Source organism: Nannobrachium achirus, assembly GCF_963921795.1.
Source record: "Nannobrachium achirus genome assembly, chromosome: 9".
Lineage (NCBI taxonomy): Eukaryota > Metazoa > Chordata > Actinopteri > Myctophiformes > Myctophidae > Nannobrachium > Nannobrachium achirus.
This window is the reverse complement of record NC_137818.1, coordinates 19969711-19994166: the sequence shown is the minus strand read 5'-3', so window position 1 is coordinate 19994166 and position 24456 is coordinate 19969711. Positions and strand designations below refer to the sequence as shown.

General features: G+C 44.4%; 1 protein-coding gene across 2 annotated transcripts; it reads right to left on the bottom strand.

Annotated features, from left to right (window-relative positions):
- Positions 1–573: 573 nt before the first annotated feature.
- Positions 574–24073, bottom strand: rbm10 (RNA binding motif protein 10). Of its 2 annotated transcripts, XM_080733393.1 has the most exons (23): positions 24035–24073; positions 21874–21963; positions 20819–21392; positions 18064–18255; positions 17396–17465; positions 14973–15046; positions 13553–13639; positions 12856–12916; positions 12139–12297; positions 10629–10789; positions 10159–10256; positions 9859–9946; positions 9574–9757; positions 7036–7112; positions 6332–6431; positions 6140–6231; positions 5834–6019; positions 4897–5085; positions 3889–3951; positions 2533–2727; positions 2012–2059; positions 1832–1893; positions 574–1369 (listed from the first exon to the last, which is right to left on the bottom strand). In XM_080733393.1, exons 3-23 carry the CDS (start codon positions 21320–21322, stop codon positions 1279–1281), a joined length of 2781 nt encoding a protein of 926 aa, XP_080589519.1. In that variant the 5' UTR covers positions 21323–21392; positions 21874–21963; positions 24035–24073; the 3' UTR covers positions 574–1278. The 2 variants fall into 2 exon arrangements, with proteins under 2 accessions (XP_080589519.1, XP_080589520.1); XM_080733394.1 differs by lacking the exon at positions 24035–24073 and having other exon boundaries at positions 20819–21389; positions 21874–21946.
- Positions 24074–24456: the final 383 nt, after the last annotated feature.

The window sequence follows — 24456 nt, the reverse complement described above, 5'->3', positions numbered from 1 at the left end:
TATGGCTTTGGCAAGTAAAAAAGCTAACAGTCAAAAGGTTGGATTTGACAGAAGCAACATTAACCATGGCCTAGCCTATGACAAATTACAATCTGCCAGCGTTATCCAATTTAGTATTGGTTAAATCCTTATACTAAACAGTTAAGATTCTAACTTACCCAAGTAGCAGGTTACCGTATTGGTATGGTTAGTGTGCCATAGGGTTAATTAATTGTCTCAAGTTAACACCATAGCTTAGCTTGCTAGTGCTGCAGCAGGGACTGGCTGTGCAACGTTTGTTGTGGTTACCATGGAGATAAAGGATCACTTCAGTTCAGCAGCAACCTGCAGTGCAGCAATACGGTGGTGCAACTTCTGCTGTCTTTGAGGTTGTTGGAAACGGCCAAAGAACAAAAAATAAGAACTACAATACTTCTTAGGTATTTACTTATTCCCCCTTTTGACCACTTCTCTTGCAAATCCACCGTAGGAAATTGCATATAGTGTAGCAATGTTAGCCAATCATTACAAGGCATAATAAACAGGCCAGTAGACAGTGGACACATCATTCTGAGTTTGTATTGTCATAGATGAAATAAGAATGAACTACAAATAATAATGATTCAATAAATTCAGACATTAAAAAAAAAATGTTTTCAAGAGACAAATATGCATTTAAGTGTACATACACATCCAAAACACTATAATATTACATACAGAGGTACAATTCATACACACTACTGTTAGTGTCCAGTCCATAGGAGGCCGTATTCTCTTCTTTCCCCACTATTGAGGAGTTTAGGGGGTATAAAAGTGCTCATTCTAAAATTTGCACAGTCCAGATCAGTCATTCATTGAATGACAAGGCATATCTTTAAATCAAACAATCTATGCTGCATAGATATTAACATTACAATATACATTTTTCTTTCCGATGCCAGAGATCTGCATTGGGTTTTAATCATCCTTTGATTTCATCTTCCAACAGCAGTCTCCCAATGTAAAGCTTTGCTCATGAAGCAAAAGCTTTGAAGAAAGGTGAAAAAAGCTTAATCTGAATGTTTATCATTCAAGAGAAAAGGTGCGTTCTGTTCAATATCCCCACTGCTATAAGTTCAGTTCATTGGACTCTTAATTCAACGGATGAGGTAAATTCCATGTCAAGCTCAGGTCCATGTTTTTATTTTTCTAACTATACTGTCTATGTCTAGGTAACGGTAATGGCGGAGTGTTGTATGCAGGGCTTTGCACCAGTCCTATCTGGATCAGGAAGTTGAGATCTGAAGAAAAAAAAAAGACTCAGTCCACTTGCATGTTGCGCAGTAAAAACCCTTTCTTCATGCCTCCTTGCAGCATCCTAGCACCAAGACTGGTGCCGCTGATTCCATCACTATGGAAAGAAAGAGAAAAAGAAAGTGATATAAACATGCTGCGTGTGCCATATCAACGTGCAACGTTGCAAATGCACCATGCACGACTGGCTTTGCACACTTCAATCTGTCTGCCGGCCGCCCTGTTCAAACAACGGCACGGCAGACAATGCATTCCAGTTATGTTGCAAAGCAGCCCTTTGGCCTACTTGGTTAGAATTACAAGTCTGCTAACGACAAGCAGACAAGCCCTTATCACAACCCACGTGACCGTGTGTGACACGTCTAATGCTTTTACTTTCTCCCTTTTTTTGGGGGCTTTTTCAGCTTTTATTATGGATAGAACAGTAGGCTAACAGGAAATTAGAGCAAGAGACAGGGAGTGACGCAGCAAAGGCACATCAGGATCGGAACTCGAACCCGCGACACGCTGCCAAGCCACACCGCACACCGCAGCCCAGGCCGACATTTCTAATGCTTACATGGGGCTGAACCTTCTCTTCTTGGGGTCAGGAGGCTCAGATCTGTCGGCCATTCTCTGTCGCTGAAAAAACAACAACAAAGAAACAAGTCACGCAGACACGCACACAAGTTAACCAACAACAACACACAACACACCATTTCTTTTCAACATGTGCATTAATATTTTCAGAGTGACCAACCTCTGCAGACGTGGGGTCTGGCTGGCCTCGTCTCTGCTCCAGGTTTTGCTGAGGGCAGACAAGTAAGGAGGAGAAAATTGAGAAGCAAATAGTGGGGGGCTGTATGATTTTGTGTGTGAAACTTTCAAGGCCACAATTAAATTGTGAAGTAAAAACAATAGTGTAATAAAACATATTAAATATTCTCTAGACAGCCAGAGCCAGCTGGCACCAAGCCATCAATTAGATCAGCACTTGGAATTGTAGGAGTTGAGGCGTTACATTTAGTTTGACTCGGTTCCACAGATAAATATTGTGAAAATAGCAAATAAATAGGCGTTGTGAGCTTGTCAATCAGTTATTTTCACAATGTTTACCTCTTTCTTATATTGTTTGACAATTTGTCCAATGTTTGACCAGTTTTATAGAACTTAAGTCACTTCACTGTCATGTCATCTGGCACAAAATGTCGGTCCCGACCCACAGGTTGAGAACCACTGTGTATATCATCATCCCTGTGCATCTCTGCGTGTCATAAGCACCTTATGTAGCTCAGACAGCTGCTGGTGCCTGATGAGGGCTTCCTTGCTGGGGAACTGCCTCCTGCACAGCAGGCAGGCCAGTTTGACCCAGTCGGTCATTCTGCCCTCCTTCTCGTCTCGGTCTCCTCCCTCCTCATCGCTGTCCGTCTCTCCGCTGTAGGCCGGGACCAGGCCTTGCTGCTGAGGCGGGGAGCGCTGCAAAAGGAAGCAAAAGGATTAAGTAAAAATCTACACCCAGCGGGAGTGAGCGGTGCCTTAGGCTGCACACCAACGCTGTTGCAGCGGTTGAGGTTGTACTCATATATACAGTAAGGATGGACAGACATAAACACACGGTCAGTTGTTGGAGCAGGCTGGCACAGCTCAAAAATCTCACGACTGGAAATCTTTAACACACACACACACACACACACACACACACGCTCTGTTTACTAAACAATTAGCACAATATTATGTACAAATGACATCCTAATGACTGAAACAAGTCATGGCTACTGATCATTTTAATCCATACAAACAGACATCATCTGTTAATGAAAATACTGTAAGGTGTAAAACACACTGTAATGTATTACAGATGGTTTCAACTGAACGTTCTATCCCATAATATTCCATTTCCTGGAACCCACATAATAGCCCATAACCGCCTATTTTGTTGGTCAGCTGTTTTGCTAGCTGTAAAGTCTAAATTGTAGGCTTCCTTCTGCCAAACCTCCTTCACTGTTAGATAATGTTACGCTACGCTGGTTATAACGTACAATATTAATATTAACTGAACAACAGCCAGCCTAGTTAGATTCAAGGATTTAGTCTAGTCTCCTTGTCACATGAGTTTCTGGCTAAAATCGTATGTACAATTGACTGGGGCAGTACCTTGAATAAATGTATATTTAATTGACACTAGTATGGGGGGTATACACACACACAGTATATAAGGGATTGAATGTAGGAGTCTCAGAAATAATGTTGGAGAACCCAGACCGGTGCCCATTGGGCAGAACAACCACTGATGTCCAGTTGTGCAATACCCGTTGTATCAGTCTGTGATGTCAGTACTATGACGTCAGCATGCAGACAGACAGCCATGGTGCCGACACTGTATATTATCAGAGATGTCAGCATGCAGACAGACAGCGGAAATCATCTCCAAATTTGGGCATTTTTTTCAGCATGCAGCTAGCCTGTTACCATGGCGGGGACACTGTTTAGTATCAGTGATGTCAGCATGCAGACAGACGGCGGACGGACAGAAATTTGCTAAATGAATACTTTGAGGTTTAAAAGCACATACAAAACAGAAAAAGCCAAATGGATTAAAATCACATAAAAAGGCGTAGTTTCCATTGTAGCCCCTACCTCTCTGTCTGCTGTGTGTCTGATCTGGTCCAGGAGGAGCTGGGGCCGTTCAGACAGTGCCCCCTGCAGGACAAAAACACCACACAGCGTTTATTCAGGACTGTTCATGTGGGCACACACACGGTAAGTTATGGCTTACTCGGTGTGTGTGTGTGTGTGTGTGTGTGTGTGTGTGTGTGTGTGTGTGTGTGTGTACTTGTATTAGGTACAATACAGTGTGTGTGTGTGTGTGTGTGTGTGTGTGTGTGTGTGTGTGTGTGTGTGTGTGTGTGTGTGTGTGTGTGTGCGCAGCCTGGGATTCAGTCTGCTTGCTGCGTTCGCCGGTTTGTTTTCTCAGTATAATTTAGGCATTTAGCAGACGCTCTTAATCCAGAGCGATTTACAATAAGCAAGATAATACATCGATACATCAACGTCAAAACATCAAATGCATAGAAATATCAATCTAGACAAAATAACCTAGGTAGACTGAGCACCTAATCAGTGAAAAGCTTTATATAAAAGAGCTTTCATGTATGGTCATTGGTCATTGGTCATTGGGGTAGGCGAGTGCTACGGTAAGTGCTATGGACTTAGGTGGAGTCTGAAGAGGTGAGTCTTCAGGCCACGGCGGAAGCTAGGGACTGAGTCTGTTGTTTTAAGTGCAAAAGGGAGTTTATTCCTCTGTTTGGGGGCCAAGTGGGCAAATTGTCTAGGACGAGTGGATTTATGTCCTGGGGTTTTTTAGGGCACGGAGATGGGTCTGCTAAGCCTCCTATCTCCGTGCCCAAACAAGGGAAAAGGACTCGTGGCTTCCGATTGGTCTGTGGAGGGGGGCGGGACCAGTGTTGTCCAATGTAAAACTCGAGTCACTTCCTGATGTGCCTACGAAATGAAAATGCGATTGACCCTGGCCAGACCAAGAAGTGAAGTGAGAAAAAGTCAAATGTAGCGAACCAGGCTGGATCCCAGGCTAGTGTGTGTGTGTGTGTGTGTGTGTGTGTGTGTGTGTGTGTGTGTGTTACAAACCTTTTTCTCCAGGACGGCGTAGCCTGCGTCGGCGCTCGCCGACTCCCGGCGGTCGTCGAGGCGGGCGGCTGCCCTGCTGTAGCCGGCGGGCAGCGCCGTGGAGCCCATGGCCGGGGAGGCCGAGACGGAGCGCACGTTCTCCTTCTGCCGGTTCAGGCTCTTCGCCCAGCGCTCCATGTCTTTGGCGATCTGTCAATAGATAGATGGATAGATACAGTAACAGTAGATAGATACCTTTATTATCCCAAGAGGGAAGATCAGTCACCCAGAGGCAGCACAGCAGTTTTAAGGTTTACAAAGTTACATAGAAGTATGAAAAAGAAAAAAGTACTGTTGTGTACAGTAAAAAGGAGCAAGGCACAATAAAAAGAAGAATATATACAGTACATAAAGTGTCAAAAACAGTCAACGCTCATAAGTGTCACTTGACCACACCACAGTGTCACACAAAAGCATCAAAAGTAGCAGATCCACAAGCTCGAATGGCGGCGCGAAGCGATGTGTTTTAAGCTCGAGGTTCTGCTACTTTTGAATTCTAATCCCGAAAAGTAACAGTTTTGGACAGTGTTGGACTCCTAGAAAGGAGCGACATTGTGCAATTACTGTACAACATCTTTTATGCTTTTTTTTATGTTTCCACGTTGCCTCTCATATCATATTTGAACTTTTTATTTAATTTTATCAATTTAAATCAATGCCCCACATCGTCATCCAACAGTGTCACACAAAAGTAGCAAAAACAGCCGATCTACAAGCTTATACTTCACATATTTTTTACTTTGAATCCTGAAAAGTTACAGTTTTGGACGTACAAGGTTTCCACCCCGACAGCAGCGCTAATGGGATGTGATGGCAAATAACTTTTAATCTTGAGTAATTGGACTTTAACGCATCGTTCATGCGCATCTCTTTGCCAACAGGATAACCGGTTGCGTACCTGTTGGGCAGTCTTGCTCTTGGGCTTTTCCTTCTTCTCTTTGCCACCAGCGGCGCCTCCGGACAGCGGATCCGAAGAGGCAGGGTTTTCGCCGGCGTTGGCAGCGTCTTCAGAGGCGGCAGGAATGTATGTCTGTTTCTCGCCGTCCCAGTACATGTACTGCTGCGTGTGGGCGTTGAAGTAATACTGATCACAGAGGAGAAAAGATAGAGACATGCATGGTGAACACACACAGAACGGTCATTTCGAAAACATATGTTTACTTGACATTTTGAAGATCATTCACAAGAGTTGTGCGCGATTTACCTGCGAGTTTGGGTCGTAGTAGAGTCCGGTCAGTGGGTCGTAATAGTAGCCAGAGCTTTCGTCATAATGGTATGTGGACACGTCTGGCACAGCTGCAGAGACACAGGTGATTCACCTCAGGGTTAGAGGATAGATTATAGAAGCATACAAAGTAGAGTAATCCAGTTATGTCACACATACACACAGCCTTACGGTATTGCTGGTACTCGTGCTCAGTGCCAGGGGTGGCCGGGTGGCTTGCAGTGACCGGCTGAGGTTTCCCTACGATCTCCACCTGCTGAGACCCCGGGGCCTGGACAGGAGAGGAAACAACACGGACAGCACAGATGAGGATGTGGGGTGGGAGGAGCATATTATGAACTAAGCAATGTATAACAACTGCGGTCTGCACTTCAGGCTCATTTATACATGCACAGATTAAAGCAAAGTTAAAGGAGCTATAGTCAACTTTTTCTTTGTCGGGCCGACACTTTGTTTACATCCTAGTCCTAGTCTAGAATGTAAACAAAGTGTCGGCCCGACAATGGCCAAAATGATTATTTTATCATTATTTTGTGCTTTTTGTGGTCATTGTTGAATTGAAACACATATATGAAGCTTATTTTTTTATAAAATATGTTCGAAACAACATTTTTATTTTAGCATCCGTTTTTCAAGAAAAAGTTGACTATAGCTCCTTTAAATCTCATGACTGAAAGATTGTGTCCTAATGTGCGATCTGGGAAACTGTGTGAAAGGAGCCCCCAAACACTAGTGTTGTTTTTCTTGTTGCTGTTGTAACATATTGATAGTTTGACCACTTCTAATCGTAAAGTAATAACTGAAAGCAGTCTACTGTATGTACAAGCTCTCGGTGCGTCGCAGCTTTTGCTGGATGAATGGATGTATGACTCTACCTGGCTGGATGATGTGCTGGTCGCCATGGTGAGCAGACCACCCACCGATGATGTCACCGCCTCAGATGAGGTCACTGCTGTGTGCACATGCGCACACACACACACACACACACACACACACACACACACACACACACACACACACACACACACACACACACACACACACACACACACACACACACACACACACACACACACACACACACACACACACACACACACACACACACACACACACACAGCTTGCACTTATTAAAATGTCTTTACAGGAGATTTTCTTTTATCAATCGCATCCAATCAGAAGAGAGAACCCATTTATCAGCTTCTAGTTTCTTCGCTTCCAATTTCACTTGTTTCTTCTCTTGAGTTCTCTTTACTGATTGGATGAAATCTCTAAACAAACCTGAAAATGTATTTGCTGTTTACTAGAGAGCTGGAGAGACTAAAAGCACAATCTATAGCAATGATTGCTATCAGAATATAGAAGCTATTTAACACTCATTTCTCTAGTTTAAAGTGATAGTTCACCTATTTTTGACATAAAGCTGTGTGAAATACTTGCCATTAAAACAGTGGTTAAAAATGTATTAATTGATTACCAGAGTCCCGTGGTCAGAGTTCTGGTCAGTTTCTAATGAATATTAAGTAGTTCCAATGGGGTGGGGGCCATTTGGCGTGGCCCAATCATTGAAAATAGATTAATCCACAAAACTAGCGTCATTTGTATTGTTGGCCTATTTCTACCACATAGAGCGAGGTTTCGTTCTGATCAGCTGACTGCAAAGCACCTTGTTTTGGGGAAATACGTTGCAGCGGCGTAGTGATACTGGACACAAAAAATAGTACCATGTGACAGAGGGGTCAAAGTTGAACGAAAGTTGGTCTATTTGCTACCGTAGGTCGCATTTACTACCAAAACCTCCACGGGCTGTCTGTCTGTCTGTCAGTGAGTGAGTGAGTCCGTCACACTTTTGCCCTGCTCATATCTCCACAACCGTTGCCCCCATCCATGCCAAATTTTGCACACACACTCCTTGACTGCCAAACTACAACCTCAAAGGACCCCCGGAGCCCCAGGGACCCCCAGGTCCCTGGGGGACCCCCAGATGTAAAAAATTACCAAATGTGCTCACACGTCACACGTCACACTTTTTCCCTGCTTATATCTCCGCACCCGTTGACCCGATCCATGCCAGATTTTACACACACACACACACACACACACACACACACACACACACACACACACACACACACACACACACACACACACACACACACACACACACACACACACACACACACACACACACACACTCCTTGCCTGCCAAACTACAACCTCCAAGGACCCCCTGGGGGACCCCCAGATGTAAAAAATGACCAAATGTGCAAAAATGACCAAATGACCACCCCAACGGGGCTGCTCACGGGGAATTCCCGGGGACCACCGACTCCTGGTGCTCCAGAACGGATGCAAAAGTGGTGGCGCCCCCAGTGGAGGACCCCCTGCCACTGCAGCGCACATAAAATGCCGTAACTCGGGCTAGGAGCGCCCGGGAGAGCCGGGGCCGGTACCTATTCGTCCGCCAAGGCAACGCGGAGACCCCACCCCTCATTTCTCACATGGCCCTATTCTAGCGCCACCTTCAGGCCGATTTTTAAAACACATTTTTGGACACTGCTCCTACAGTTTTTGCCCTAAAATCACGAATATCACTACACAGCATGTCTACACTCATGTCATCAACATGGATCAGGAAGATTTTGGAAAAACAAATTTTTGCCCTATTTGTGGAGATAAGCCACCTACGGTCGCTTATCTCCCGATTAGGGAGTCTTACTGGTTGGTAGAAATAGGTCAACAATACAAATGACGCTAGTTTTGTGGATTCATCTATTTTTAATGATTGGGCCATGAGCCCCTGCCAAATTACCGGAACTACTTTATATTCATCTAAAACTGACCAGAACTCTGACCACGGGACTCTGGTAATGGATTAATACATTTGTAACCACTATTTTAATGGCAAGTATTTCACACAGCTTCATGTCAAAAATAGGTGAACTGTCACTTTAAATAATAATAATAATAATATACAAGAGTTCCTTCTGTGCTTCTCACCCAAGCCCCCAGAACTGCAGAGAATTATTGAAAACTCAGAAGCATGGAGGCAAAATCTGGTATTGCAGGACAATAGCCCAATAAAGATGGGCTATTGTGGTGATGATTATCTTTTTTTTTTTTTATGCAGGTCGTGGGACGGGCGGATCTGTTGATTTGTATATTGTTCTTTGGGGCGGTGCGGGCAGGTTAGGTTCCGTGGTTATGCAAAAATACTTGACCCGCACATCACTAGTGCCTGCTCTACAGGCTCCAAAATTGGAGCCAATCCAGGAAGTAGAGATACTTCTGGGTGCTTAATGCGCTTGTGACCAACTGTCATTGAAAGGAATAGGTCGGGAATAGGTCGGGGGGGGGGGGGGGGGGGGGGGGGCAATCCGGCCTCTAGATATATTATAACTCTCTGTTCTCACCTGGGGCTGCAGCTCCTGTGTACGGCCCCATCAGGCCTGTTCCTGCACCGGGTAGAGCCTGGGCCTTGAGGGCTGCACGGTCAGGCCCCACCATGTACTCCTGTCCTTCCAGGTTGTAGGGAACAGCTGCCCCCTGCTGGTACACTGCCACATCTACATCTCCACCAGCTTCATTCTGAACAGTCTGGCGGAGAGGAGATGGGGGAGTGGGAAAACAGACGTGAGGCTTAAGTGGTTAACTCTTATGCAAATGTCTTTAAATAAAAGTACCAGATGTTGGTTTACCTGTGTGACGGCCCACTGGGCTGCAGCTATGGCTGTGCTGGCCACCGTGGCAGCACTCACTCTGCTGCCATCCGTCAGGAACACATCACTGACATCCAGGACATATAGAGAACACTTGTTAGGAAATGCAGCGGCTTTGAAACGTTCCTTCCTCATGGCCTACTTGGGCAGTGGTTCTCAACCTGTCGTAAAAGGTTGAGAACCACTGTACTTGTGTACAAGGCGCAAGTTGGCACCTCCACAGAGTGCAGTTCTAGATTATTTTTGCAGTCAGGTGTGGACGTGCGAGTGTTTGTTTACCGCTTGGAGCCCTTGGCAAACTCCACGGCGATGGCCTTTCCATCGATGGTGAGAGCTGGCTGAAGAGCCTGCAGGATCTGTAGCAGCTGGGATGCTTCCTGGAGACACAAGAAATGGTTTATAGTTATAGGAAAGGATTCAAGTTAGGATTAGACATTCAGAAGTTTAGTTTTATAATAAATAATTATTTTATAATAAAGTAATAATAATAAACTTTATTTGTATAGGACCTTTTAAGAGCAGAGTCACAGACAGTCAAGTGTTAAAAACACAGTACAATAAATACATTCATAAACACAACAATAGATAAAAACAAAAGAGGGATTAGAGATAGATTTTTGGCTGATTTAAACTTAGTTGCACGCTGGTGTTGTGCACCAAAGGGATAGCCGATCTACAAGCTCACAACTGCTATATTTTTGGCTTTTAGGCTAAAAATAGCATTCATTAAATCGCATAGAATTACTCACCACTATCGTAGAAAGCTGGAGGAAGGCAAAGCCTCTGTTGAGGTGGGTGTGCTTGTCCTTGATGAGGCGAACATTGGAGGCGGCCAGCGTGGCGAATGGAGACAGCGCTGACAGGATGGCCTCCACTGAAGTGTGAGGGCCGAGGTTCCTCAGGATCAGAGCTAGTGAGCAAGAGCATGGGAGAAGATCAGATTTGTCGAAACACGGCATTTTTTTTAATAATTAAAAAAAAAAAGACGTCCAGAAGACGTCTGGCAGGGAGGTCCATAGTTAAAAAGACATTTTATTATAGAAAACGTCTTTTTTGGCAGGGTATGAGTTAACGGATAATCAAAATATGCTTAAAACTTAAAATTCCACTTTTGTAAACCACTTTGAACCTCAGCATCCCTATTCTGGGGGGAACATTCACCAAAAATAGCAGATCTACAAGCTCAAAACGCATTCTTTAAAGTCCTGTTTTGATCAACTATAGAGGGTTTAAGTCAGGCTTGTCAAACTCATTTTGGGGTGAGGGCCGCATTGGACGAAAGGTGACTTGATGAGGGCCGCAATGGTATAACCAGCCGCGGATCGGATGGCATGCACACTCGCGCTCTGTTTTTTTTTTGTTTTGTTTTTTCCTGTCGTCTCAGTCACTGCTATAGCTAGCAGTATAGCAGTAAATCATTTTCCAAATCGTGTTCATTATTAAGTAAAATAGCTACTTTCATTATTGGTGTTACAGTTGCAGGTTGCAGCCTACAAGAAATTTCGTCCGAGAAATGCTATTTGTTTAAGTGCCAATTAGAATAAATCATTTGATAATAGAATAATTATTTTTATTTTATTTTATTTTGAGTAATGAACAATAATGGAATATTCAGAAAATATCAGTGAATAATAAAACTTAATATTATTATTTTTCAAAGTTTTGAAAAATAAGTTATTTTCTTAACAACATTAATTTTCATGCCTAATGTGTGTAATCTTTGAGTAGAGTTCGGATATTGCAGGTATGTTCAGGTATATTCATAGCCAGACCCACCTTCCCCCCATTCCTAGCAATGCTGTCATCTTCAGAGAGAGAGATTGCTGATCACTTAACATTCCAATCAATCAACTCAATTGCCAGCACCTGGTGGCTGATTGAGGGGAGAGAAAGCTAGACTGCAGAGAGCATTAGTTGGTTACTTCTTTTAAAAAATCATAACTCTTGACAGGAATGTGCTAGAGACTTACTTTTTTTCCCTAAATGCTCAGAAATTTATGCTCTACAAGCCTGGGGCCGGATTGAATCATCTCGCGGGCCGGATCCGGGCGTATGTTTGACATCCCTGGTTTAAGTGGTACTGAATTTGCAGCTCAACAAAAGCCAATTCATCCTTTTGTATGACGGAGGACAATATCACGATACATTTTACATCACCACAATACGATTATTGTGAGCTTTTCTTTCACAATAAACAATCATCTTCCCATACCTAACTGTCACGAACACAAAAAGAAAAGTACTTAGTAAGGGACTTACTGTCGTTGGCCACCTCTGCCTGCTGTGGCTGCTGCCCGGAGCTGACAGCAGGGCCTGCAGAGTGGTAGGGAGCTGGCAGAGGCAGTAGGCCCTGCGTTCCCTCCTTGTTGGGTCCCAAGGACAAGTCCCTCTGCAGCTGGGGCAACTTCAGCTCAGCCTCTGACAAAAGCGCGCAACATTTTTTGGAAATGTTTATACTGAAGTGTATGGAGTTAACTAGGACTAACATTGGCACAGGGGAAGCGTGATCACTGGCACAATGGCAGAAGTGTGAGAGAGTAATTTGCAGCAAATTACATCCTGCACATAATTCTACATTCATTAAAATTCTGGACTTTGACTGGGGAGGGAGTCGGGGAGATAGTCTAGAGCAGGGGTCTTCAACAGGGGGTCCGGGACCCCTAGGGGGTCCTCAGAGTTACAACAGGGGGTCCTCCAAATCTTTGAGTGATAGAAAGTTTTTTTTCTACTTTTTTATATTAACCACTTGAACCCTAGTGTGTCAATATTCTGAGAACTTTAGCCAACAATAGCAGATCTACAAGCCATCTAGAAAATAAAAACATTGAACTTCATTTCAAAAGGCTGCTGACCCCTGCTCTACATGTTCTAAAGGGATTTGCCGTCGGATTCCTCCTCTGAGTTCATATATTGGCCAGCCCTAGCGCAATGAGCAGTCAGTGAGCTGACTGCTGCCGGGGTGATAACCATGTTTACCTGATTTGGGCACGCTGCACTTGAAGCACTTCTCTCTCCTTTTGAAGTTCTGTACACCACACTGTGGGAAAGTTGATGAAATAGCCAATGAGCCTCTGAAGTCGCTTTATATACATTTACAAAACGTACATTTGCATGCACATGGAAACATGGCAGACAATCAGAAAATGCAATTAACAAACGTTTTCATAGCTCCATAATCGATTAATCGGCTGATGGGATTAAATCGGAGATACATTTTAGACCATAGAATTACAGTAAAATGTAGTAGTAGATTAATGTTCATCAGCAGAACCAAAACAGACAAACAAAATATAACTTTTAATGTAATAATATGGAACAAAGTGGAGCATTGACATTTGAGTAAACAGCACATATTAAAAATCTGTACATCATTAAAATTAAAATAAATATATGTTGATTGATTCATTGTGAACGCTAGCCCCAAAAGACACTCAGCCTGGGTCAAATCCAGCGACCTCGGAATGGACGCCACCAGGTATTCCTAAACGCAACCTCAGTAAAACTATGCCTAAACCTAACCTTATCCCACAGTAAAACTATGCCTAAAACTAACCTTAACCCTCAGTAAAATAAATACGAAGAATACAAGAACTGCTGGGGGTGCGCGGTCCGCAAAAGAAATGGGGGCGAGTGTGTTTTGGGGCAAGCCTTCCGGTTGCCCCTCAGACAATACCTTGTTGCAGAGCCAGTCCTCGTTGGCACGGGGTTTGGGGTCGCTGAAGTGCATGGACACTCTCTGTCCCAGAATCGACAGCACTCTCTGGGGGTGGAAAAAAGAAATAAAAAGTGGGAGGAGGGGGGGATGACAAAGAATGATTATCAGGGATAAGTAGGCCACACATGCTAGAGAGAGGCCTCATCTCACCAGAGATGAGAGAGAGAGAGAAACAGGGGGAGAAAGAGAGAGAATATAGAATTGAGGTTGAAAGTAAAGAGGACAAGAGAGAAATGCAACCTTCAGCTTTAGAGAAAATTGGGACGGACTGTGATGGTGTATGTGTGTTGCCCAGACCTGTGTCGTTACAATGTGTTGGATCTTATGAAACCCCCCCCTTAAGGGGAAACCTTTTTTCAGCTTGACCATCCCACCCATCCAACCCGTCGCGAGCCTTCAGCCTCATCGCGGCTCCAAAAAGACCGATCGAGATACGAAAAGAGAGCATGGAGATATTAGACTCAACTGAAGAAAAAAAAAGACATGGAATTAGATTCCATGTCAAATAATGATAGTCTGGCTGTCACACTACCCAAGACCTGGTGGTACTGTGGTGTCAGGACATATTTGGGGGAAGGGAGAAGAGGGAGAGGGAGAAAGGGAACATTTTGGGGAAATAGGAACCTCTGTGTCCAAATGTAAAACAAAATACAAATAAAAAAAAATAACAAATGTGACTGGTAGGTTCCAATTGGTGAAATCGCACATCAACGCCCAGACAAGACATCAACATGAACCTAATGGGGAATGTGCCTGCTTGTGGATTTCACTGTCTTTGTGTACAGAGCGAGAGAGGAATTTGCCCCGAAAGTATGAAATCCCCACCTACCTCAGGCACAAACATGGACGTGGCCAATCTCTTGTGTACTTCTTACTGGACTGTTAGGACAGTGGTTCTCGACCTTCTCAGGCCGCGGCCCGCCAAAATGATATTTGAACTGGGAGGGACCCTCCCCCACCCTGACAAGCACTTAAGAATTCTAGGAGTCGAGGCGTTACATTTAGTTTGACTACGTTCCACAGATTAATATTGTGAAAATAGCAGATATACAAGCAATTGTGATTTTCAAAATATTTTCATTTTCTATGTAATTTTTTTGCAATTTGCCCAATGTTTGACCAGTTTTTATAGTATAGTTTGACGATTACTTTTGATGCAGTAATGCTATTTTTTGTTGAGGTATTAAAAAGTCTTAAGTCCTTAATATTGTCCCCTCCCCCCAAATAAAAAAGAAAACAAATAAAATAATGTGGGGAACAGGTCAGCCGTGACCCACAGGTGGAGAACCACTGTGTTAGGAGTGCTTATGTCATGCCTAGGCTGTGATGGTGTAACTGTGCGTGTATGTGTATGTGTGTCTGTGTAGGGGAGAGTGACCTGGTTGGTCTCCATCCATCCGCTGGCCTCCTGTATGTGATTAAACTCGACGAAGGCGAATCCTCGGCTCTGGCCTGGACACCGCCCAGCGCCATGGTAACCAAACAACAACAACAACATAACAACGCATTGAGGGGTTAGTGCTTCATGTACAGAGAGAGAGAGAGAGAGAGAGAGAGAGAGAGACCCTGTATCAGTACTGATTCAATCACTGGTTCTCAAAGTGGGGTTCGGGGACCCCCCAGTGGTTCTTGAGGGGTACCACCAGGAGGGGGTCCCCAGCAAAATGAGGAACAGTTCAAACACTTAAGCCACCCGTTTTCTTTTCTTTTTTCGGCGAACAAATGTTGAAAGATCTTGAAGTGTTGACGAATATTCTCTTTGTGGGGGTCCCTGGCCCCCCGTGGAGAAATGCACCCAAATCAATTGGAAAGACATTCAAGATATTGTGACAGCTTTGCATCGGCGGTTTCTGTGCGTTAATCACGCCATTTACTGTATAACCATGTGCCAAAATGCAGTTTTAAAGTTTATTGATAGAACCGAATGCAGCATTCTACTAACAAACTGATGGTTCTCTCTAATTATTGACCCCCATTCTATAAATGGTGGGGATTAAAGCTCAGACTATATGTTTTTCAGAAAAGATAAAGAAAATATCTGTCACAGATATTTTATTATCTGTATCTTACCATCCACTTGAATGGAGAAAGATATTATTGTATCCGTTTATCTGGCCCAGTGGGAATGGGCCTTTATCTATTACAGGCAGTGACAACATAGTGACTATTCATTACATAAGATGTACTTCTGGGAGAAAAGCAATGTCAAAGTATTTCAACAGGGTCACGGGAAGGGGAGACTGACAAGAGTCCTACCCACTTCACACATTGGATCTGAGGCTCTTTTAGTATTGAAATATGAAGCATCCAAGTAGGCCTACTAAAGGGAAACACAAACTCACGCAAAATGTCTTCTATTCTGAAGGTCGAGGTGTCTTATGTATTTAGCACTCTGGTGCAAGGTGGCCAGTATCGCAGTGTGTGCGTGTGTGTGTGTGTGTGTGTGTGTGTGTGTGTGTGTGTGTGTGTGTGTGTGCGTGTGCGTGTGGAGCCTAGTGTAGAATTGTGGAAGAGCCTAGCCTACACTATTGCTACATAGCCACACATTCAACAATGCATTTAGACTTATTACAGCGACTCTTTTAAATCAAGAGCATCCTAAAAAGAAGAAAAAAAGAAACAACAACACCACACACTTACTACCGTGTACTCCGAGGTACAGAGTGTGTGAGAGAAAGAGGAGAGACTTGTGGCGCGACTGTTAAGTGTGAACGGGTGACAACCTTACAGAAAACCCAGTGGGCTAACAAGGGAGCATGTGACATGTAGGCTAGACCATAGAAACAAGAGTAACTTCACAGTTTAGAGGGTTGTGAAGAACTATCACGTTAGCTGAGAGGCACACTCTTATTCTAAGCCAGTGGAAGCACAGAGGAAGTGGATACACACACACACACACACACACACATAAAACAATGACACGCATAAACGCAGTCTTCTTCCGCCGGGTGGGAATTCTCTCTCAACTGACTGAGTATTTCAGCGTTGATGAGTGATCGAGGGATCAGAGACACATCTGCCAAAGGTGGAATAGGCGACAGCATGAATGAAAGGGGGAGGAGAAGGAGGGAAGGTGGGGACATGGTATGGAGAAAATACCTAAGGCTTAACCTGGAAACCGTTCTGTGTCGTTTTAGAAACATTTATTTTCCAGTGTTTAGAAGGCATTACGTCGGTGTCGGGCAGAAACTGCTTATCTCCATATTCCAACTTGTTTTTACGTAAATTAATTAATGCCCTACTTGATCATACTATACTACAGTGTCACACAGAAGTAAGTACCACTAACAGTTTTGGACTTATGAGGTTTCCACCCGACAGGCGATTTGTCAAATCAGCCTCAGGTCTAAATGGGTTATTATGGCAACCTAACATTCAGGCATTGCTGTTAGTGTTGAGAGGTATTAGGAATACACTATGAATTGAGTTTGCCTTTGCTGGGGTGTGTGTGTGTGTGTGTGTGTGTGTGATGGGCTTGTTGTCCCGAGTCATGCACATCACAATCCAAAAGTATAGAATTAACAGTGTGTGTTCAGTCACTAACTACAGTATTACTACTACTAGTTCCAGGGGGAAATACTGAACGATGAAGGGTGGATGGTAAGAGAGGTAGAGGAGAGAAGGGGTGTCAGGAAGTAAATGGAACGTTATGGAAGAGTCAAGCAGTTAAAGAGCAAGATATAATGGAAGAGGAGAGAGAGGAAACATGGAAACAAGGAACCCCCGACAAAAATAACATATATATAATAAATAAAATAAAATAAAATAAAATAAAAATCACTCCAGTGGACCAATCCTCACCTGAAGATTTGTTCCTCATCAGGCGAACCTCTCTGGGCTGAATCCCCTGTTCCTGCAGCTGGGCCCGGATCTGAGGACACAAGCACACATTGTATAAACATCAGGCTGGCACAGGGATCCAAAAATTTAATAAATAGGCCTAGAATTATTGAATGCTTTAACCAGTGAAAAATTCTTCTTTTCTGGGTGGTCCCTGGAACTAAATATTTTGCGATGCGGGTCCGTGGCCAAATACATATAATTTTGCGGGTCCTTCACATGAAAAGGTTTGAGAACCATTGACATAGTAGTCTCTCAAGAACAGACTAACAGAACTCCAGTTAAGTGAAAAGGACCTTTTCTTTGACGATGGCTAAGCCAGATTGCTGAGATATAAACATCGGTTTTTCAAAAAATCTTAGAAGGATTCAAAAGACACTTATAGAATCGGGTCAAAATTCAAATTTTCATGATTTTTCAAAAATAGCAGATCTACAAGCTTGCAGCGCGGCACTCGGTGCCGCGCTGTGAGCTTGTATATCTGCTATTTTTCAATAGTTAAAGCATAAAATAATGATACACAATAATGTGTACCCGTTCTAAATGGATTAAATCACAATTAAATCGTTAATTGCAATTATTAGTGTGACAACGTCAACAGTCACGTGCGCGCATGCACACACACACACCTCGACACACACCTCGTTGGCAGTGGCGCTGGGCGGCAACATGCGCAGCATGATGATGTTGCTGTGCCTCTCGTTGTGGTCAGGGTCGGCCCGATAGTCCTGGTCCCTCTGTTCCAGCTCCTCCAGGGACATGCGGTCCAGGAGGCCTGGCCCCGCCGGACCCCCTCGGTCCTCTGCCCCTGCGGGGAAACCCTGTACACATGCACACAGGACTAGGGTTGGGATTCCGGAACCGGAGGAATCGTGAGGAACCGGATCCAATATTGAGGAACCGGTACATTTCTTTTTTTTTTTATATCACACTGATGGAGTTGGTGGACTTCCCGTCTGCTATATACTTACAATATCGGATGTTCTCAAACATTTACATTTCAAGGACCACCATTACTCCCGAGTGTGTACAAATGGAACCAAATGGACCCTAACATTGTAACATACGGAACAAAATAAAATGTCCGTTTGCATTTCTTTACTTTAGGGATGGGCCGAAAGCAAAATTCTTGGCCGAAACCGAATACCGAATACTGGAAACATTCCACCGAATACCGAATACCGAATAGCCGAATAATACATGTATATAATTTATTTTGTATAATAAATGTTTGTACCATTGCTGTACCTTTGTTGTAAAGCTACCTGATTATGGCAAACCCTAACTTAAATAATAATCACCATATGGTTCCATAAAACATTTATTTCTCACTTTTGAATGCACACATAACAAAATAAAATATTTTCTCTTTGCAATGTTAGCATAAAACAAAGTCAAAATAGTGCAACTATTTCTGTAGTATCCTACAGAGATAAAAGTGCATCAGAACAAGGTGCTTAAAACTGCAGAATGATCTAGGCCTACTACAACAAAATATTATTGTAAACACAAGGGCTGTAACAGCCAGGCCTTCAACAACAAATGCACATACTGTATGTTGCAAAATGATCTAGGGCCCAGGGGTCCTCAAATACAAATCTTGAAGGTCCAGAAATATTTTTTTGAAACAGGTCCAGGTCCGAAAAAAAGGCGAAGGCGAAATAAGGCGGATACATTTATACAGTATGTACTGTATGTATGTATGTTTATTATAATCATTAGAATTGTTTATTTTAATTATTATTATTATTATTTGGAACTTTGGAAATCTCAGTTGGAACTGTTACCCCTGCTACCTGATGCTGGATAAGCGGTTGAAGATGGATGGATGGATGAATGGATAATTATTTATGCATGCAAAACACTGGCTTATAGTTTAATTATTGGAAACTAAAGAGCATAAATGCAATATTAGGCTTGTCGTTCAGAATGGAAAATAAAGTGGAACTTAGCGTGAGGGGGAGAGGATTACTTGACATTCAGTTAGTTGACACACGTACTGCACAAGCCAGACTGACTGTGCTGATTGACTGTCAAATGACCAGTCAAATCAGGGTCAACGAGTCATAGTTATTAACCTAACACAGCCTAGGATAGCTGGCAATAATATGCGACGACACATCACATTGTTAAAGACGCATGATCACGCATCGCGAGTTTCGCGACCATTTCTCGTCTAATGCAAGCAGTTGGAGCCTTACATCGTGGATATTAATGTGTTGCTGTTGTCCTCTCCAATTGAACAGCCAAAGGTAGAAGATCTCTAAGTTATTAATCCAGTGGGAGCAATGGTTTCCAAGAGGTTTTAGCAACTTTTTTAAGGCAGCGAGCAGCATGAGTGTGTGGAGAGGAGAGGAGAGGGGAGGGGGGGGGGAGCAGCATGGAGAGCAGACTGCGTCGGAGACTCGGAGGGAAGGAAAACCTTTGATCTACAAGCCCACAGCACGTTGCACCCGCGACGCTTTGTGGGCTTGCAAATTGGCGTAGGGGTGTGTCTTGTGAGCCTGTGTATGTGTTTGAGCGAATGAGCACAATCAGCACATACACACCCACGCACACACAAACACACATCACACACAGTCAGTCCGATCGTCAGATACAACTGTGCGGAGATTTCTCAGAAATGTGCCGCGGTCCGGACATGGACTGCGGTCCGCCTATTGAGGACCCCTGACCCTGTCCTTCACACTATTCGGTGCTCAACTATTCGGTTTTAAAAGCTATCCAGCCGAAAACCGAAAATGCATTTTTAGCCATTTTCGGCCGAAAATTTTCGGTGCCGAATATTCGGCCTCATCCCTACTTTACTTACATATTTAATTATTTATATATTTTTTTAATAGTGGAAATCGTGATGCATTGTAAGCTTGTATATCTGCTTTTTCCCCTTTATTTTTTTACATTTTGATGATTATGAAAATTATCGATTGCGATTAGTTGATCATGTAATAATTGTGACAGGCCTACACATAAGAGTCCCCAAGAGTACACAACCAACACGTCATCAGCGAGGAAGTTTAACATTGTGATGGTTGAGTGGACAAAAGCATGAGTGTAAAGTAAAGTGACGGTTGAGGGGATTTAGTGCCAAATCGTGTGATGCCATATTGTTCATAACAGAAGGTGTGGGTGTGTGGTAATTACACATTAGAAAGTGGTCCCCTATCCTGGGGGGAACGTTGGCCAAAAATAGTCGATTTCACACACGTTGTAGATCTGCTATTTTTGGCGAATCGATTTGTGTGGAGTGAAATAAGAGCGTACCGAATCAGTTTTATCAAGTTATGGAGGGTTTAAGTGGTACTGAATTTTGCAACTCAACAAAAGCCAATTATTTAGAGCATTCTTTTATCAAGATCGGCAGAGAGACTAGCTTCAGCTTACCCTCCTCTTCCCTGGCCCGCGGGGGAACCTCTCTTCCTCTCCGTGTCTCGCCGGACTGCATTCAAACTGCTCAGACTGGACTCCGGCTTCGCCCCGGCCCCAGTCGCCCTCTCGGGGCCCAGAGTGATGGGGGCTCCGGTTCTCGGGGTGAAAGCCTCTTCCGCCTTGGCCCCCCTGGCCCCTTCCCTGCGAGCCAGCCCTGAAACTCTGGAAGTCCCTCCTGGATCCCTCCTCGTCTTTCTGGAGCCTGGGGAAGGCTACGTCGGTCTGGGCCTGGGGCCGAGAGGGACCTAGGTGGCCTTTCCCCCTGCGCCCTCCGTCCTCTCCTCGCCCCTCTCCTCTCTGTGGAAACCCAGAGCGGTCCTGCTGGAAGCGACCCGGGGAGAAGTCTCGAATGCCGGCCGACTGCTGCTCGTCGCGGCCATATTGTCTTCTCTCCATCTCCACGCCGTCGTATCCCATCCCCGAGTCTTCGTCCTCTTGGCCGTAGCCGCGGTAGTCCATGTCACGGAAGTTGTGATCGTTAGGGGCGTTGTTGCCTTAGCGACCCGTGCGGTCTCCGCGCCCACCCCTACTGCCAGGGCCAAAACGAGAGAGATTCACAGAAAGTTACAATTATTTAGAAGCATTAGGTGACAGAGGTCTAACGACACTGGCACTGTAGTCTTACGTGGCGAGACAACTATTCCACCTTCTCCCTATGCTATACAGAGTCTGTAACTATACACCTCCCAAAAGCCAAGAAAGGAAGCTTTCATCTGTTTGTCATTCCATTCACCAAAATGTATCTTAAATAACTTTACATTTTATTTTTTGATGATTCATTTCTGATAAGCAGCAAGCTATATAGCTATATAAATATATGGGCTTCGGTTATTTTGATTCATATTAGGACAAATCTGCACGGCTGTAAAGACGAAACGGAAGCGGGTACTGGGGAACAGGCGTCACATCCGCTTTCTCTTTCAAATGCATCCGTATATGATTTGAAAATTGCCCCTTCAGGGCGATGTCGCATGTCGCCCTGAGGCGTCTTACTAGTTAGGCCTACTCACCGTCTATCATAGTCCATACTGGTCCACTGACTCAGTTTTGGGGGTGTTTGCTTTGCTTTGTCCTTCCTCTCAGTTACCGCATTAGGCGCCCTTGAAAAACAGCAATCGTTCATTTGAATGTGAAGCTTTATAATGGAGAATGTTGCACTGTACACCAGAGCTGGCACCAGACAGACAAACAAACAAAGGCGAGAGCTCCTAGATACTACTAAAGAATTAAAGCCTTGATACGCAGTCCCCTAGGCCTAGACCAGTGGTTACCAGTAAGGCTCCCTAATCGGGAGATAAGCGACCGTAGGTCACTTATCTCCACAAATAGGGCAAAAATGTGTTTTGCCAAAATCTTCCTGATCCATGTTGATGACATGAGTGTAGACATACTGTGTAGTGATTTTCGTGATTTTAGGGCAAAATCTGTAGGAGCAGTGTCCAAAAATGTGTTTTTAAAAATCGGCCTGGAGGTGGCGCTATATGGGAGAGATTCATGTTGATGGGATTAGTGTAGACATACTGTGTACCGATGTGCGTGATTTTAGGGCAAAATATGTAGGAGCAGTGTGCAAAAATGTGTTTTGCAAGAATCGGCCTCATGGTGGCGCTAGAAGAGGGGCATGTGAGAAATGAGGGGTGGGGTCTCCGCGTTGCATTGACGGACGAATAGGTACCGGCCCCGGCTCTCCCGGAGGCTCCTAGCCGGAGTTACGGCATTTTATGTGAGCTGCAGTGGAGGAGGTCCTCCACTGGGGGCGCCACCACTTTTGCATCCGTTCTGGAGCACCAGGAGTGGGTGGTCCCCGGGAATTCCCCGTGAGCAGCCCCGTTGGGGTGGTCATTTGGTCATGTTTGCACATTTGGTGATGTTTTACATCTGGGGGTCCCCCAGGGACCTGGGGGTCCCTGGAGCTGCGGGGGTCCTTGGAGGTTGTAGTTTGGCAGGCGAGGAACGTGTGTGCAAAATGTGGCATGGATCGGGGCAGCCTTGATACGCAGTCCCCTAGGCCTAGACCAGTGGTTATCAACCTGTGGGTCGGGACCCCCAGGGGGTCAAAATAGTAGAAGGGGCAAAAATGGTGGCGTTGTGAGATTGTAGATCGGCTATTTTCACAATATTCATCTGTGGAACCGAGTCAAACTAAATGCAATGCCTCAACTCCTACAATTGCAAGTGCTTGGTCAAGGTGGGGGTGTCCCAGGGTGGGCGGTCCCACCCTGACCAAGATTATTTTGAGGGGGACCCAGTAAAAATATGGTTATTTTGGGGGTCCCCAGTTCAAATATGATTGTTTTGGAGTGTTGCGACATGAGAAGGGCAACCACTGGGCAAACACTTCTGAGGGTCACACAGGAATGTCATGTGCTGCATTGATGACAATGTCAACAATGCATACAAAAGGCGAAGGTAAAAGATTGTGGCTACACTGAACCACTAACCTCGCATCACCTGATCACCCGCAGACTTTTTAACCCCCCCAAGGGTCTGCAAGGACTCCCATTTCTGACTTCTTCGCCGAAAATAGCAGCTCTATTTCTAGATCTAGAAATGGCAGATATGCCATTTTCGCCAATTAATTGAGGGTGCCCAATTCTTTAATATTCCCCAGGAATAAGAACTGTTATTCCCCAGGAATAAGAATCGGTCACCCTCATGATTTCGCTCTACAGAGATCTTAACCGAATAGAGGCTATAGAAGCTTTGTAGATGGCATGCTATTTTCACCGATCGTTCGCTCCTAGAATAGAATAGGGATGCTAATTTTAACTTAAAAGCTACAATCACACCAAAGGGGTCTTGTGGTGTGATACGTTGCATCCCAGAAGATGTCATCTAAACAATAGTTGCAACATGACGTGCATTGTGCACGAGGACACACACACACACACACACACACACACACACACACACACACACACACACACACACACACACACACACACACACACACACACACACACACACACACACACACACACACACACACACACACACACACACACACACAATCCAGCAACCAACATAGGTTAGCAGCAATGCTACATGTAAGCAGAGAGAGAGGGCATGGCTTTAACAACCGTCTCTTGTTTTGGGATCGTCAGCCGCGGTGCACACACGAAGGTTACATTCACTGATCGAATTGAAATAAATAATAGGGGGAAAACTTACTTGTGTCGCGTTTAATCTGCACCAGTGCCAGAAGGGACATTTAGGAAGGCTGCCGGCTGAGGAAAATGTGTGATTTTCTCAAGAGAACGGAGTGTAAGAATGTAAAATGGCTACAGACTACAGTACACAGTCACAGAGTGGACTGTGAGAGCAATAAGGGAGGGACTTGATACTCCATTCCAGAGGTGGGACGTTCGCGAACGAATCAAGCCTTTTGAACGGCTCTTTGAAATGAACGATGGGATCCGGTTCGCAGTAGGGAGCCGTTCCTTTCTAATGACCGCAAGTACCGCAATGTAGAACTACTCTGCCATAAGAAGTTCGGAATTAAAATGTACTTGAGTAAAACTATAAAGTAGACTACTATTGGTATCAAAATGTTCTTAAAGAACCAAAGTAGGCCTACTCATTGTGCAAAGTGT